Source organism: Gallinula chloropus (assembly GCF_964237585.1).
Source record: "Gallinula chloropus genome assembly, chromosome: 14".
NCBI lineage: Eukaryota > Metazoa > Chordata > Aves > Gruiformes > Rallidae > Gallinula > Gallinula chloropus.
This window is the reverse complement of record NC_140099.1, coordinates 6,588,377-6,605,926: the sequence shown is the minus strand read 5'-3', so window position 1 is coordinate 6,605,926 and position 17,550 is coordinate 6,588,377. Positions and strand designations below refer to the sequence as shown.

The 17,550-nt window shown below is 42.2% G+C and overlaps 1 protein-coding gene across 2 annotated transcripts in view; it reads right to left on the bottom strand.

Annotated features, from left to right (window-relative positions):
• Positions 1-750: 750 nt before the first annotated feature.
• The window catches only part of AKT1 (AKT serine/threonine kinase 1), a gene marked incomplete at its 5' end in the record, with an annotated part of 65,716 nt that continues 48,916 nt past the window's right edge, over positions 751-17,550 (bottom strand). For both annotated transcript variants that reach the window (XM_084270548.1, XM_084270549.1), the window contains 4 exons: positions 751-2,076; positions 2,650-2,752; positions 7,131-7,218; positions 14,957-15,171. In XM_084270548.1, coding sequence (XP_084126674.1) covers positions 1,997-2,076; positions 2,650-2,752; positions 7,131-7,218; positions 14,957-15,171 — 486 coding nt within the window. In that variant the 3' untranslated portion in view covers positions 751-1,996. The remainder of the gene's footprint in view (positions 2,077-2,649; positions 2,753-7,130; positions 7,219-14,956; positions 15,172-17,550) is intronic.

Genomic DNA, 17,550 nt, shown 5'->3' with positions numbered 1-17,550 from the left:
TTCCTGGATTTTTCTTCGTATTCTTTTTTGAAAAAGGACATCCCAGCCTTGCATAGCTGCCTCTGGAAGTGATTAATGTCAGTCCCTGGAAAGGAAACTCAGCATTATATATTGTGCACTGACCCGAGCGACTGGAATAGAAATACCTTAAAGATGAGAGCCTTGGTAACACAGCCACACTGCCATCGGGAGGAGAGCAGGGGGAGGCCTGTCCTTGTTCATCTCAAGACAAATTATCCCTGGCCCAGGGTATGTCTCTTTTAACAAACACTTCTGAAAATTCTTTGCACAGTGATCAGCACAGAGAAGATCCAGCTGAGGAGGGGCAGAATAAGCCTAAATCCCTCAGTGGTGTGAACATCAGGCTCAAGAAACTGGAGCTGTTGTGGCATCTCTACAAATTCAGAAGGCTGCTACCACAAGAAATAAGGACCTAACTTGTTAAAGCAATTTTTATTTAAGTATTTGGAGGGAAACTTTCATATCATGAGTAAAAATACTAGAGTTGAACGTTGTTAAAAAAAAAAAGTCAAGATGATGGGCTCTCTGTGCAAACACAGCAGTTTCTGATGGAAAGGGGAAGCGAGGGTTTTCATAACATACTCCCTTTCAAATAAAAAAATTAAATGCTAGTTATCTGCAGTACATGTTATCATTGTTTATACAGTCAAGAGAATGAAAAACAAAAAAAAAAAGAAGAGCAATTTAAGAGAACGCAACCTACAATGGAATAAATTCATTGGCAGCAGAGACAGAGTAAGACTGCTTTTATGAAAATTACAAAGAAACATGATACAACGAAAATAGGGTGTGGGGAATTTTCCACTAAGATTAAAAATGAAAAAACAAAAACAAAAAAAAAAATTCACTTTTTGAACACCATTATTATTCAAACACATATGAAGTTTCAACCTAGTTTTTCTCTTATACATGGGAAACACTGTTAAAGTGAATCTTCAAGAGTGAGAAGGCACCATGAACTGTTGGCTGATACCTTTAACGCACACTCAAGGAAGAAGAAATGATCTGGCATGATGCAAAAAGTCATTAAGTGTTTATATATACTCATATATCTTCTCATTTAAAAAAAAAAAAGCGGCAACAAGTCATTACTTCAGTGCCAAAATGTACTTGTGTCTGGTTGACTCGCTCATTAGGATGATTTCTCCCGTAGACCTGCATGGCATTTGTATACAGTGGTGAAAGTGGGTGATTCTGCGTTGTTGCATTTCATACTAGACTGGTAAATCAAGCTGTTTCTAGGTTCTGAGAAGCCAATCCTACGAAGTATTCCTAACCCCTACTCAAATGGAATCGTTAAATGCACTGTTTAGACCGGAATACTCCTTTGTACAACGTGGCAATTCCACTGGATTCAGTTTGATATGTAATGTCTTGTAGCAGATGTTATAACAAAAATAACTTTTGCTTTTTTGATTTACCTCACTGAGGCCATTAATGCTGTTCCTATAGTCTGTTTTCTGGAGTTGGATGACACTTCACTGCTGTCCAAAATGAGTTTGAACCTTAACCCTCCAGAGTTTGTTCACTTTGTTGCTTATATTATTGCACTAGCTACTAAAGTCTTATATCTCCCTATATAAATCTAATTGTTCAGAGTGCAGATTCTATATTTAGATAATGAACTGTATGAAATAAATAAAATAAGGGAATTTTCTGGTCAGAGTTGCTGATATGTTGAATACCTTAATTATTTCTAAAGTAAACAGTTTTGGTGTATATTCTTAAAAACCTACAGTCATTCAGCATAAAAGCCTTGACGTAATACTTTAAGAATGGATTCGTTTTCCTTCTCAAAAATGCAAAGAATTGTTTTTAAATACAGAATCTGTGAGGCTTCCTACAAATTCACCTAAATTGTAATACAAACACAGTTTGTAATTCAGATAATATAGAAAGTTCTCTAGTGTCCATTGAAGTAAGGTCCCCAAAATGCAGTCTCTTTTGTTTCTGAACAAGAAAACGTTGCAAAACATTAAGCGGTTCCACTGGCTGAATAAGAGAACTGAGGAAAATGAGGTCTTCTCTCATTGTCTACACAATCCATGCTGTCATCTGAAAAAGAGAAGAGAAAAAAAAGCCAGTAGGCTTTTGCTTTTTTAAGTAAACAGTAAGTGAAATTACTTAAGAATTCATTTTTAAAAGATACTGAATAAAGAGAACTAAAGTGCTTTAAAGTCTTAAATCTCACCCCATACTCAGTGTTTTGTATTTCTGGCAACTGCTGTTTCAGAGCATCAAACGTGCTCAGTTACCATGAAAATAAAGTATATTTCCATTGAGTACAGACATTAGTCCACACTCAATTGACTGCTCACACACACACAGCAGTGTGCAGATGTACATGTGCAAAGCTCAGGAACAGGATTATTTTCCAGTGGGAACGTGCAGATTTGGAAAAGATATTGGTATAAACATCTTCACTATTTTCTAAAACAGGCTTTTCGTTTCCCAAACTGGAAAGACAGGGAAAGTTACACATCATTTTACCATCTTCTTGGTCAAATGGGAAACCAGCAAGTTTAAACTCGTGCTTCCTCACATGGTCTAAAGAGGCCAGGTACCATTACAGCACATCATTTCTGGCCCTCTGGAGAATACAGCGAGCAACATGTGGGAAAACTTTACCTTGGTCGGGAGGAGTGATTGTTATCATCTGTGCTGTAAATTCTTCATCAAAGTATCTTGTATCTGTTTCAGATGTAACTTGTGGCTTAAATGGAGGTACAAGCTATGGAAAGAAAAAATAAAAATCAAGTCCATTCACAGGTTCTTGTAGTTTCTTGTTTGAAACAGGCAGGATCTGGAGTTAGAAACTACAGACCCTTTTCCTAACAGTAGTTTAAAGAAGGATAGTTCCTAAAGAAGGAATCATAATACAGGAAAGTGTTTATTTGGGTGCACATTTACTGTTTACAGGGCATTTCAGGGATTTTTGTCTCTACCAAATAATTTCACACAGAAAAAACCTAAAATCCTAACATTTCATCAAGTAATAATTTGCTTACAACTGTTGAAAATAATTGTATATACTGGTTCCCCACCTACTTGTATGGAAATTCTCAACTGCATCTTGTCAGATCTATGCTTGAGGAGGATGAAAACGAAGAAAGATGCTCAGTGATGCCAATCTGACCGGCTAGACCTGTGTATCACCACGAGGGTCCTAATGTTCACAAAAGAATTTCAGCTGCAGAGCTACTATGCCCACACAGCTCTGACTGCAACTGTGCCGCAGGTCAGGCCAACCCAGACGAATTCAGGACAAGGCAGACAGCAACATTAAGCATTTATAATCCTGGTCACCAAAACTGGTTTGGTATCAATTCTGAAGTGAGGAAATCAGGAGTGTTTACAAATAAATGGAGCATGCTTAGCAATGAACATTCTCCTTTTGTTACATCATGATTTGTGCTATTTGGGGTTTATTCTTGACACTCACTTGAGCAGACAAGCTAGAAATCATCCATGTGTACCTAGGCAAGCTCTGGCAAGAGGAACTCCAGATGGAGCTGAGCTGCTTGACTGGGGCCAGAGGAGGAGTGCGCCTGGGAAGCAGGGTGGCAGAGCTGGTTGCGTACAGATGCACAGAGTTGGAACACGTACAATTTTGGAGGGCAACAGAGCTGGGATTCAGACCTCACTCACCTCCCCACTGCACAATGTGGTGGAAACAGAATGTAAACAGCACTCTCAGCCCTCCCACAGAGGACATGTAATAGCTCTCAGCACTGGGCTTCAGTTCGCCCACCACTGGGGTTAAGCATGGCCATCTTTTAATAGCACAGAGCCACACCGGGCAACAATTTAGGAGCGTGATTGAGGAAGTGTATGGCTTCCAACCTCAAGCTGCAGGGAAAGGTTTAGCAAGGCAAATGGTAAATTGCTCCAACTGGGACTAAGCAGTGACCCTGAGACTTGCTCTTCTGCTCTTACAGAAATAAGACCACCATCAGAATTCACTACCTGGAAAACATCAGCAAATCTTTGGTGCACAAGTCACTTCTGTCCCACCCCCAACTTTTCCTCCACCTTAGACCCAAAGAATCATTTGCTTGGCAAGTTGGTTAATAAGAAAAGCACTAGCTCCCTATTGCCAGGATCATCTTTCTCGTCTGTTTTGAGAGCATCTAACAGAGTGGTGTCCTGTCTTACAAACAACAATCCAATAAAGCATCTCTATTTTTAAAATCAACACTTAGTAGCACAATCTACACATATGGAGGTATTACAAAATACAGAGAAGCATTCCTCAGTTTAAAACCAATTTTTAAAAATCAAGGGACATGAAAATTCTGGTTATTATAAGAGAGCACAATTATAGTCATCATTTATCATCATTTCTTTTCATTACTGGTGATCCTCTGTGCCCAAAGATAGCTTAAAGGATCCTGACAAATGTTCCTGTCAAAAAAAATTAGTCCCTTAGAAGTGGTCTTTGTGCTCTGAATTTAAAGAGGAAAAGGAAACCGGATATCCCAAAGTGACAGTGGCTCTGAGCCTTACAGTCCTGATGCTACTGAAGAGGCCACACTTCACATTATGATGTTAATAACACAATCAGGTCACACCAACACAAAAACCTTGCTGAGGATGAAGTGTTGTTTCACATTTCTAATTCTCCTTCTCCTTCCAGCAGCTTTCTCCTGCTCCTTAAATCGACCCTCAGTTTTGGCCGAGCTGTGCACACACGTCTGTGAAGTTCTATCTGTCCTTTTAAGCTAATGGTGGGTTTGGCACTCGCTGTGCTCCCAGTTGCTCCAGGCTTGCTGTGCGCAGCGCAGAGTGATTTAGGACTTGGGCACTGCAGCAGACACCTGAACCACGCACAGCAGAATGACTCGGAGCAGCAGTCCTAAGTCAGAACACACGTGTAACGGGCTAGAGCTGCCTGTATCATTTTCCCTTTTATTTTAGTATCTGTTAAAAGCAATTTGAGACAGATGATGGTTCACCCACAAGACAATTCCCTCCCTCTCCCCCCCCTCCCAGCTGTCAAATTCAGAACATTAAGCTGGAAACAGAGGGGAAGCCGCCGAAAGCTCTAACGCTGCCTTTACCAAGCAAATATGTTGCTCTACTGAAAAGCTGTCACTGCAATAGCTCTGCAGCTCCCCTGGCAGAGAGGTGCCACCTGTAGCCTCCCACTGCTGCAGACCAGCGTGACACCCGCAGGCTTATACTGGTTTAACAGACAAAAGAGACCAGAAAAAAGCCACTTGCTGGAAACCTCCTCGCCTGTGTTTCACTTGTGGGCGGGCAAAACACTGCAAATTAAATCGTGCCTTTCTCTGCACCAGCCACAAGTAACAACACTCTTCCAGGAGTCTAATGAGTATTTTAAATTCTTGGGACAGCCTCAGTTATTCAAAACTCCTTATAATTCATAGCAAATCTATGTTTCCAAAATGCTTAATTACAAAGCAAGTGTTCTCGATTACCCCCAGCCTATATTCATGAGCATATTGACTATTATCTGGAGGTAGTGGGTAACCAAGCTTAGCACAGAAACACCTCTAGGCAGCTGAGAAAATTCAGCTTTTATCCTTGAGATTGCATTTCAGGTAAATGCTGCAAGATTTCTTTGGACCACCCCAAATGTAGGCAGCAATTACTCACAGGCTTTCTGAAATATCTTCACTGGCACAGCGTGGCTATCTCTACAGCAAGTAGCAGTTTACATCCAGTTTCAGATGCACATGCTAACAGGGCAGGAGCAAAACCAGAATGCAGCCTCTTTTGGTATGTCAAGGTCAGGAACAGTCTCAATTAGCACACTGTTTTCTTAAAAAAAATGTAACATTTGGAATTTCCTGGTAGTTTCCACAAGTCAGTACTAGTATGGGACAATTCATGAAGGCTTTCTCAGTCCAACAGAGAAATAAACTGCCTCCAGCTTATGTGATTTCTCCTTCATTCAGCAAAGCAGGACTACCATCATAGAACAAATAACTCTACTGAAGACATTTGAGCCCTGTTAGCAACTTTTCACCTTAGACTGTGAAAAAAATAGCCAAACCTCAAGTATTCAGCTTGTCAGATGGGTGAAAATGGGGATAACTTCTTGTTCAGATCATAAATTCAGATATAATTTTCACATTATACCAAATAAACTCCATGCAACTCTCCTGCCCTCACAGCTGCACGCAGCTCTCTCAAGGGATGCTTTGAAAGAACAGAGGTCTAAATTCTACCTACACTTTCAAGGCACAAAACCTTATTTTATGATTTTTCAGTTCCCTTTAGTCACACAAATCTATGAGGAAGTGAAAGAATAGAAGGAAACAAAGCACTCTTTGTACTTGTATATAGGCACTGGACAATTCTTCCACAACAGTATGGAAGACAGTGGGTTATGCTCTTTTTTTAAGAATGCAAATGGGAGCCTCAAATCACCAGACCCATGTTTTAATTAGCTGGATTTCTCATGAGCGTTATGGAAAAGGTGGCTGGTGAGCATCAAATGGAAGAGGACAACAGCAGGTCACCCTGAAAGCAGGAAGCATCTGAAGGAAAACCAGTGAGAAACACCATGAAGTTCAGAGACTTCACATCACCCCTCTGCCACCAAAGAAAAAAAAATATTGTGCTTGGATTGATGTGATGTAACAGTCTATGTGCAACCCTGCACTTGCCTACTCAGTCTGATTTCATCACTCAAGAGAGGAACAATGCAAAGGGGACTAACAGATCATCTTTCACTACTGCTTCTAGGAAGTTTTGCTTTCAGGTGCTTGGGAACCAACAGTAACTCCTGGGCTTGCAAGGAGTATATCTGTTGAAAGGCAACAAGATTTCACAGGAAAAACCATTTTAAAAGCTTATCTACTGTCTAAATTTGGAAGCAATATTGGTTGCATGCTATTTATTCAGTTACAGAAACAAGTATCCCATTGAGATTTACTCCTCCCATTGCAAAAACCCCCTTTGGTTCAGAGGTAAGTTGATTACAGCATTTTAAGAAACATGAAGCAATTTAGCCTTATTAAAACCAACTGCAAACCTCTTCCACAGAGGGTTTCTGTGTACCTTACAGAGAGCAACAAAATCTGAAATACTCAGTGGATCCACAGCCACAATTGACCTTGAGACAACAGTTGTACAAGTACCTTTTTCTCGTATACATCTTGCCAAACAATGCCAGCAAAGAATTTGTGCTGCATAATCTCCTTGGCATCATCAGGACCACCACCTAACCTGTTTGGGGCAAAAAATAGCAATTAAATATTTGAGTACAGCTTTTTTTTTTTCCTTATATGTGTTTTATTAAACGGTAGTAAAGAAATTCTGAGCTTATATAATACATTTAACTTCATATTTGGTTTCTGTGCAAGGGCTGCAGGGTAGCCTATTTTAGGCTTCAAAACAGTTCCACGGAAAGATTTGAAAACATGCTAACAAACAGAATTAGAATAAAGGTGTCTTTTAAGCAAAGAAGAACAAAAAAAAAAATCATAATTCAAATGGCCTGCCCCTCAGGAAAGATGCTACCCTAGGGACCACACCAGATCCTGCAAGTAAAAGATCTGAGTTGCACATCCTTCTCTCTTTCTAAATTACCAACTGAATGCCCCTTACAGTTTTCTAGAGCAGAGTGATGCCAGCAGTAAAACTGAATTTGATTCCAAAGCATAAACAAGGCAAGGATTTTTAAGACAAAAGTGATTTATGCAACCTGATTTAAATTTCCATTAAAGAAAACAGTTGACAACTGCAGTGATAATATCACATTGTATGCAAATCTTCCCTCCTCCTTGGCTTCACAAAAGCACAAACGGTGTTTTATTGGCTTAAGGTATATCAAGATAAAGCACTTTTATTCCAAAATAAAACTGTCCACACAGCTTATAGATGCAATCAGTTTAGTTGCAGTCTTGAGCTAACAGATGCTTAAATTTTGCTGTGGAGGTTAAAATGTTCTCTAAAAGGCTGGACCACATCTGCAAGCAAAGGCATGCACTAAGAAAACAAAACACACTGAGTAATCAGCAGGAGACTTCCCTTCAGGTAACAAGGTTAAGAGGACACTCTGGATTTTAAGTGTAAGAGGTGCCACCAGCTCATCCAGACTGACTTCTAGTACCTGCCTGTTCTCTGCTTCTTGCTGCCACTGGCAAACTGAGGGTTGCCTCTGGCAAACAATTTTTAAAGGCCTGGAACAGTGTCTCTATGCGACCAAGCACAAACAGTATACTATGGGTATAGAGCTATATCCATACAGAAAAAAGGGCCAAGGACTGTTCTTGGAACTTGAAGCCAAGCTGCCTGGTTAGGCCTCATCAGTGCTGCACAGCACCTGACTCTCCTCTGGACCATACATGGTAACCTTGCAGCCCTGATATGTGATTATTTGGGGATAGAGGGAAGGAGTTTGCTTGAAAATATCAGAGATACTGCAGAAGCTCTGCTACAGCCCATTGAAGTTGTAATTTCACAGCTTGAGACCAAACTGCATGCTCTGGGATGTTTCCTGAAGGCACAGTGCTACTGGGGCAGTGTTGGAGAATTGTTTAGTGCAGAGGAGTCAAATGTAGTTAACACTTTGTCCATGGATCGTGGTGCATGTAGCCCTCTCAGCCATGTCCTAGCTGTCTCCAGAGAGCTCAAGCTGGCAGAGGCCAAGGCTGTACCAGAGAGACCAGGCAGCAGGGTGACTGGCCATTCAGAGCCCCAGTTTGCTTCCTGGCACTCTCCATTTAGTGGCACAGCAACCCAAGGGGTTTGCTCCTTTGTGTTGCCTCAGGAAACACGCAGCAGAACAGGTCTCCAGTCTTCGAGTAGCAAAGTGTTGGGTGATGCTCTCCTTCCCTGGGTAAGCTCTAAGATAAAGCTTAAGTACACCCTAGAGCCCACCAGGCCAAAGGAAGCTGGAGGATGGCTCTCCCATCTGCCTGGCAGAACACTATGCAGCTGCAGAGCAGCCTGGAACAGAGACAAACTCTGTGAGTAACCATCTCTCAGCTCGTTCCTCACAGGTCTAGAGGCTTTGCCAAGTCTCTACACAAGGCTCCTTCATTGCTTCCCTAGCACAGATGATCATGGTGAAGAAGGTGGAGTTAATCCTCTTTAGCCACAAATGTCAACAGATTGCCCATCAGCACACGAGTTCAGGAGTGACTATGAGCTAAGAACCACCTGAAACGTGTTTTGCAGAAGCACGCAGAAAGGCTGGATGGCTGCAGCTATGTATCAGTGTATGCTACCTAATACAAGCCTTTGTTCCATGAAGGACAAATACATACTCAGGAAAATGCCAAGAAAAACCCCAGATGTTTTACTTACCTTTTAAAAATCTACACTATTAAAGCAATCAATTGAAAGCGAGTGGGGAAACAATAGAAACCTATTGTGGATATGGAGTTATTCCAAAATACACTCTTTGTTTTTCAGAATTATTATTAAAAAAAATGCTCTCAAGGAGAACAAAATTAAATCAGCACCTAATGGAAAAATCATGGTTAAGCCCTAATTAAGAACTGAAAAAGCAGCAGGCTTATCTTTTGTAAGGACGTCCAACAGCTGAAGAAGAGTACACCAGGAATAAGAGTCTTGAAAAGATTCTTGCACAGTAATGTTAAACTCTGTGCATTTAAGTCTTCAGACAGCACAAAAATAATATAAATAATAATATAAATAGAGTCTAAAATGAAAAAACCTACTGAGATTTATAGTATACAAGGAAATATAAAACAGAAAGTGTAGAGGCTGAAAAGCAATCAGAAGAAAAAATCCTAACTCCCAAACTTCTAAGTTGGGTCTCCTTAAAAAATACCTCCCAAACTACGCTGGTTATTCATTTCACTTCCAACTGTATTTGAGAGCCTTTGTTTCTGTGTTTCAGCTAAATCCCAAGAAGAAAATTTATTAATAAAGTGCAACATCAATATTAAACTGAAACCATTTCCACATTTTTAATTTTTATGAAACTGTATTGCTTGGGAGTTCCTTTCATCATTTAACGACAAATGGCTGCGCTCCACGAGCCAAGGGCAATCAGCTGTCCTTCCACAGAGAAATCATGTCCAAATATTTGTTTTAAATTTATGTACTGTAATTTTTAATATATATAGTGTTTGTGTGTGTATATAGAGCGTATAGCAATGGAAAAGCTCCCACCTCTCAACATCATTAACACAAAGGAGTCGTGTTTGAGGATGCTGAGGCTTGGGAAGCCTCTAAACTACTTATTTCTAGAAAGCTGGGGAAAAAGGTGTCTTTAAGTTTGCTTTTTATGGTTTTCCTTAACTTCAGCTTAACAATTCTTATGGGTGAACTGTCTGAGTTTGTCCAACATATAAAGACTTGAAGAGACCTCTGCAGTTCAAGTGATACCCAGGGCACTGGACATGTCTGGAGACAGAAACACTTTTGCCCTCAAGATACACACATCAAAGAGCAATCTTAAACTTGTCAACCAGGTCTCAAAATTCTTGATGCCCACAAGGCACAAAGTCTGCTGCCTAAAAGGACGAGCTATTCAAGGTTACCTCTTCCTGCCTGCCTCCAGCTAGCTGGGAGCACCTCCAGGTCCCTGCAACCCCTATGGCTGTCACTTCTACCTCCTCCATCTGTAGCAGGAGCTGGATGGGCTGCAGCCCCAGCTGTGTCTGAGAGCAAGTGTTCTCAATCCATCTACCCTTCTGACAGCAGAGCACCACTGAATCATCTAGGTTGGAAAAGACCTTTTAGATAATCCAAACATTAACCTAGCACTGCCCAGTCCATGTCCCTAAGTGCCACATCCACACATTTTCTAAATACCTTCGGGGTGGGGACACAACCACTTCCCAGGGCAGTTTGCTCCAGTGCTTGGCAGTCCTTTTGGTGAAGAAATTTTTCCTAATATCCAATCTAAACTGCTCCTGGCTTCTCTTGAAGCCATTTCCTCTTGTCCTATTGCCTATTACTTGGGAGAAAGGGCCAACACCCACCTGGCTACAACATCCTTTAGGTAGCTTTAGAGAGTGATTAAGGTCAGCCTCCTTTTCTCCAGGCTTAACAACCCCAGCTCCCTCAGCTGCTCCTCTTAAGACTTGTGCTCTAGGCCCTTCACCTGCTTTGTTGCTCTTCTTTGGACATGCTCCAGCAACTCAATGTCCTTCTTGTAGAGATGGGCCCAAAACCAAACACAGTACTCAAGGCTTGGCCTCACCATGTACAGGTGAGGTGGGGACAGGGGTATAATCTCTTCCCTGGTCCTGCTGGCCACACTATTTCTGATGCAAGCCAGGATGCTCTTGGCCTTCTTGGCCACCTGGGCTCATATTCAGATGGATGCCAACCAACACCCCGGTGCTTTTCCACCAGTCAGCTTTCCAACCACTCTTTCCTAAACTGGCAGCATTGAGTGAGGGGTTGTTGTGAGCCAAGTGCAGGATGCAGACTGAGCCTTGGCCCATTGATCCAGCCTGTCCAGATCCCACTGTAAAGATCCTTACACCTCCAGCAGATCAACACTCCTGCCCAACTTGGTGTCATCTGCAAACTTACTGAGGGTGCACTAGATCCCCAGACCACTGATAAAAGATATTAGAAATACACCATCATTAGAAAGAATCAAGTGCCAGATCTCTGCCTGACTGCAAGGATTGATCTCCAGATCCCAGCGACCACCTGGAAAGGTGTTCTCCATTCCATGAAATCATTTAACAGGCTTTTGTGAAATGCTGCATCTTCTTCCTCTCATTCTTCCTGAATGGCAAGGTCCAACAGCACCAAAGACGACAGAAGTAAATGAAGCAGCTTGTGACAAAACCCATCTGAAAGAGGCTGAACAACCCTGACCTATGACAGGGAGCACTAAGGCACATACTGAAAACACACAATCAAAATTCACAGGAACCATCCTGAAGTTCTCTCAAGTTTAAAACTTGCTGAGATTCAGAACTTGTAAGATGCTCTGTTGATTACAGACCCAACCACTCGTCTAAACTCAACCTGTTTACATGGAGCCCTCTGATCCACGTCCACTTTCACAGGCTGCAGTCTCCACAGCCAGAAAAGGAATAACAGAAGTTGGTTTATGTGTGAGAAAATGCTTTGATTGCCACCTTCCCTTTGATACATGTCACAAAGCAGCAAAGGAGATTTTCAGGTCCCATTAAAAGGAAACATTTACAGAACAGAATTTTTTCCTTCTTTGGAAAATTATGCCTCACATTACAAGATTAATAAACTTATATCAATCCCAAAAGAAACTTCAAAATTCCTTTTCTCTTACAAAAGAGATTTTGTATGACCAAATTTAGAAAAACAGCCATGATTAAAAGCAGAATGCAATTTATTGTTCTTTGCATTTTCCCCATGTGTCTCTGCGTTTGAGGCTGGACTGGTATTACTGAATGCACTCTACACATCCACCTCAGGTATAACCAGTAATTTAAGATTTAATTCACTGACACAGTTCACAATTCCCTAGCTCCTTGATATTTAACTTACAATATCTTGTCACTGAGCTTCATTATATCAACCTTTTTTGGTGTTGTGTTGGGGTTTTGTTTATAGAGGTTTATGGGAAGACATATCATCTCCCAGTTTAATTTCTCTCATGGTTTTGGCTGCCTCCTCTGTCCCGCTCTGAAGTTCATCAGCACTTAGTAAACACTGCCAATTCTCATGTTTTTTGCCACAAACAACATCACAATGACACCAACATCTGTCCACCCCTGGGCTTTGTGAAAGAGGGGATTTCTGTTGAATTACACAGTTGTTCCCCAAAGCATCATCAATGAGCTAATATCAACCAGACCATCACACGTTATTTAACTTTTCACACACGTATTTTCATCACACTCTGGCTGGTCTTCTTCAGTATGACTCCATGAACCCACTATGAGTCAGCTACCAAGTATCCCAGGCGCCCACCCCAGCACAGACCACACAGTAAAAAGAAAATAAAACTACAAGGCCAGGACACCCAGGACTCCTACCCCTAGTCCTTACAGCTCTGGCCTCCACAGTGCCTGAAATACCATGAAGCACAGGAAATCTGCAGAATCACAACTTCTTAACTGAAGTTGGGTGAATGGTAATTGGTGAGAAACCAGTATTTAAGAATAGTGCATGATCCAAAAAGCTTGGGAAGCACCAGTGTAATTAGCAAGCTGCAGGCATGTGTGCAGGCTTGTCTAGTCTATAGTTATTTCTATCAGCAGCATGAAAATCATCTGTCCAACAGATCAGAGCATCGTTGGTTCCAAGCCTGCAGAAGATACATGTGAAGAAGGGGCTATTTGTATAAAATGAGCATATTGTGGAGTAATTATTGGCATTGGGAAAACCTTGTAATTAGAAACAAGTGGGCGTTCTTTGTTTGCAAACAAATTGCATTTTGGTTCATCAGAGATGCTCCTTTAAGAACAAATTACAGCAGATGCTGCTGGTGCTTCCAGTGATTGAAAGGCCCCACCTGAACAAGCTACAAAAGGGTCACAACTGTATTTAACCCAGCGCTTTTCTGGACAGGAATCCTGTTGGCAGGGGCTGCAGAGCACAGTGCCTAGGGGGGCTGCTAATCAATCACACAACCTTCTCTGGAGGTCCCCTTGCAGCTCCCACCGGGTTCAGGAGGGGTGTGCAGCTGTTACCACCTAGTCCAAGGCTGGCCATGGTCCCGACCACAACTGTTCCCAGATCCCCATGTCACTACTAAGTTAAATCCTCCAGTAGTACAAACTGTAGATTTGCATTATAAGACCTCTCAACAGGATTTTCCATCAAAAACAGTGATGGAATAGCCTACAGTGATGACAAAAACCCTTGTTACAAGTACCCATGTAATGGCAACAGCCATTTTCCTGCTATGTGCACACACACACACACACACACACACAAAGACTAAACATCAGAAAGCAAAACAGAACACACTGCTTGTGCCTTACATGAGAGATTTCCTATTTGGGGCCTATTTATGGTGGAAGGTTCAGGACAGGAGATCAGGCCCAGAGTCACTATTATTTGTTTTTAAAATGTCTGGGTTGACAAGATGGCAAGTTTTTAAACTGATGTTTATCTTTGTGTGAAGGTCAACACCCTTTTTGGATCTTGTGCTGTTTTCTTTTTGTTAGCCATTAAGGGCTTGGATTACACACACACACACACACACACAGCCCCCCTGCTTTTAAAGCAAGGGTTACCTATTTAAGTAATAGGGTATAGCAAAAAAACCCCAAAACCTAAAACCAACAAAAAAAAAGAGAAAGAAATAGGTAAATTAGATTAAGCATGGTATAAATTCCACCACAAACGTGGTACAAACACCACCACCTACTGTCCAAAGCAGGATGCTAAATTACTGGCACAGATTTAAACAAAAATTCAGAAAAAGAGACAGCAGCCTGAACTGGGACAGGAGGTGAAAGTGTTCCAAGTAGAGCAGCTTATAACCCACAGCAGCCGTTGGATTCCTTACGACCAAAGGCAGGGCTAACTTGCTTTGTGCCAGGGTAAAGTTTTGCATTAGTGGCACACATGATATTCTGAAGCTCAGCCTTCTGGTAACCCAAGCTGCTTCATGTATCACTTCAGTGGCAGCTCATGTCAACAGTTAGAACAAAAATGAGGAGGTCAACTTGCTGTGTCTCAGTGGGTGAACATTTTGAATGGATTAGAAACAAAACTACAACTTTGTCTGCAATACCTTCCACAACTTTAAATAAAGAAAAATGTCTGGCATGCATCCATTCAGTAGCCCTTTGTGCAGTACCATTTTCAATTGTTTTACAACAACTGCAGTATGGGCCTTGCATAGGGCAGCACAGAAACAGTCACTTTTAAGTCACTTGCGTTGAGGATCGTTCTTTTGCATAGGTTCACCTCTGCACAGCACAAGGAACTCCTTTGCAAAGGCTTTAGTGGAGGGAGTTTTTCTTGATTTGTTTTTATTTTGGTATTTCTGAGAGTGTTTACAAATGCAACTATTAAGCAACAGCCTCACCTTTGCTTAGGATCTTTCTTCAGCAAACCTGACAAGAGAGATTTTGCTTCAGGTGACAAAGTGCGTGGAAATCTGATCTCCTCCATAAGGATGAGTTCAAAGAGCTTTTCGTGGTCCTGGTTGTAGAAAGGGAGCCGGCCACACATCATTTCATACATCACAACTCCTAAACCCCACCAATCCACTGCACGGCCATAGTCATTATCTTCCAGCACCTGCAGAAATGTAAGGAACAGGCTTTAGACATTCCCAAACCTGGCATGAACACAGAACCTGAGGCAAAGTTTACCCAGCAAGTTCATTGCCTGTTACAGCCAAACCTACCAGCAGAGTATTTGCAGAAGATCCACTTGAAAAGAAGTGGCATCCACATTCACCATAGTAGGTAAGCAGGACAGGTACAGTAAGGCAGCAGGTACATTATGGTAGCTTCCTGCTCTTCCTCCCACCCTTCCTCACATTATGATCATAAGCACAACCTTTGAAAGGCCAAAGGCTGAGAACTGCTCTTGTGTTAGGGCCAGCTGTTAAAATTCTCACTTATTCATCACAAAATGTTCCAAATAGGATCCCATAAAAAAAAAACCAAAACAACCCCAAACCCAGAAAAACCCCCACAACCCCCTCCCTCCTCACCCCCCCAGAAAAACCCCAAACCATCAAGGAGCCAGTATGCGTGAGAAAAGACCATCAACCTGTTAATTCACAAGTGACAAGCCAAATATCCCCATCACCCTGCACACCCCAAAGGGTGGCTCTGCACATCCTGAAAGACCACCCACAAATACTAAATGACTAATATACATTAAACACTAAAAGCCACAATGCTGCTCTTAACATTTGACTGGCTGTAAGGCCCTAGAACAGCAGCCAAACCGTCTGGAAATGCTTCCCATCCTCCCCTCTGCCCCTTCCAAAGGCATTTGCTCACTACCTCTAACGCTGCTTCTGCTTAGAGGGCTGCAAACCCAGGAGCTGTCAGTGGGGTGGACTCCTGCCAGGTCTCACAGCAACTCAGTTCATTTTTCCCCTTCCCCTGGGTCCTTCTACCTAACAAAGCCCTGGCTGGTGCAGGGACTTGGGCCCCCTCAGCAGAGCCCTCCACCTCTCTGGCTTGCTCTGGAAAAGCCCTGTTGCAGGTCATTTCTGATTTTCTGCACTGAAGGTTTCTGAAGGGAGTGGGGAGTGTTTTGTGGCTTCTGGAGTGGATGTTACAAGGACTTCTCTAGACTTTGTGTCTCCTACACAGTTGTCTGTAGCTGACACCAACAGTCTCATGTTCCAGACCTTGTCCTCAGGTTTTACTTGTCATCTTTATTCCATTCACAGGTCTGCACCAAACTGCTTACTTTTGCTAAGAGCACAAGCCACGGCCACACCACCATCAAGTTTTCCTGTTGCACGGTGTCTGTGTGAACTTTACATTGCTACAATTCAGAATACTTCACACTCAGAAGGGGGTGAAAGAGGCAAACAAACCTGACCCAAGTTTAATAAAAGCAGGACTTGAACACCTACTTATAAACTGATAAAAGGTTTTGCACATAAAAAGAAGTATTGAAACACTCCACGTTAACAACTGTGTGCACTCTGCCTCTCTTTATTCACTCATTACTCCCCTTAATTATCTGAACCAGGGAAAGGGCCTGCAGTAAAAATCAAAAGGCTGGCAGGTATTAGATTACCCCACGTTGGTCTATTTACAGCATCCCCTGCCGTATGATTCACACCAAGCGACAGCTGGCTCTGCAGCTGCCCCGTATATGTATAGGGCCGACACAGCTGCCGGCCGGACAGGATTCCAGGCCGGACAGGATTCCAGGAGCCGTCCCTGTCCTTCCCAAGGCACGGCAGCCCCTGGGCTGACAGGAGGTATTGTGTGACAATGCAGTTACCATGCTCTGAGTCACCCCGGTCAAGCAGCGCTTCCTGTTCGCACTCCCCTACACTGGGGGTTACCTAAAATAAAACAGTCACGGGGCCTCCCGTCTTTACCTTTGAAACTGCTGCAGGAGATGCAACAGGAGAGGACTGAAGGGAAAATAAACCCACAGAGGACTTTGTTGTGGATGTAATAAATGCTACAGGTGCTTTCAAACTGCAGCAAATACTTCAAATATTACTAATGCTCTGCATTATAAACTGGATTACTAAACACAATCTTGCCTTTATCCCCATTAATTCTAAACAGAGTATCAAGTGCTTATTTCTTCAAAGTTCTTTCCCACAAGGGGAATACACTCATATTAGTGAGGGCACAAAATAGAGCAATGGTGTTGGTATCAAAAATACACCAGAACTAAAAAGGTATTGCACTCAGTTGTGATTTATTGCAACACACAAGGCGGCCAGGGAGCAGGAAAGGAACAAGGTCATTTCACTTAAATTAAGGGCTCATCATTTCCTAACAAGCAGGCCTAGTCTGCTGTGAGATGGAATTTCAAAGAGAAGGCACAACAGCTGTAAACATCACAGCCATTGCTGCATCCACACATCAAAGTTGACACTGCTCAGTCACTGTCACCCGTGCACAAGATTCCAGTATGAACCTAAAAACAACGATGCAGCAACTGTACAAACACCCTGCTATGCCA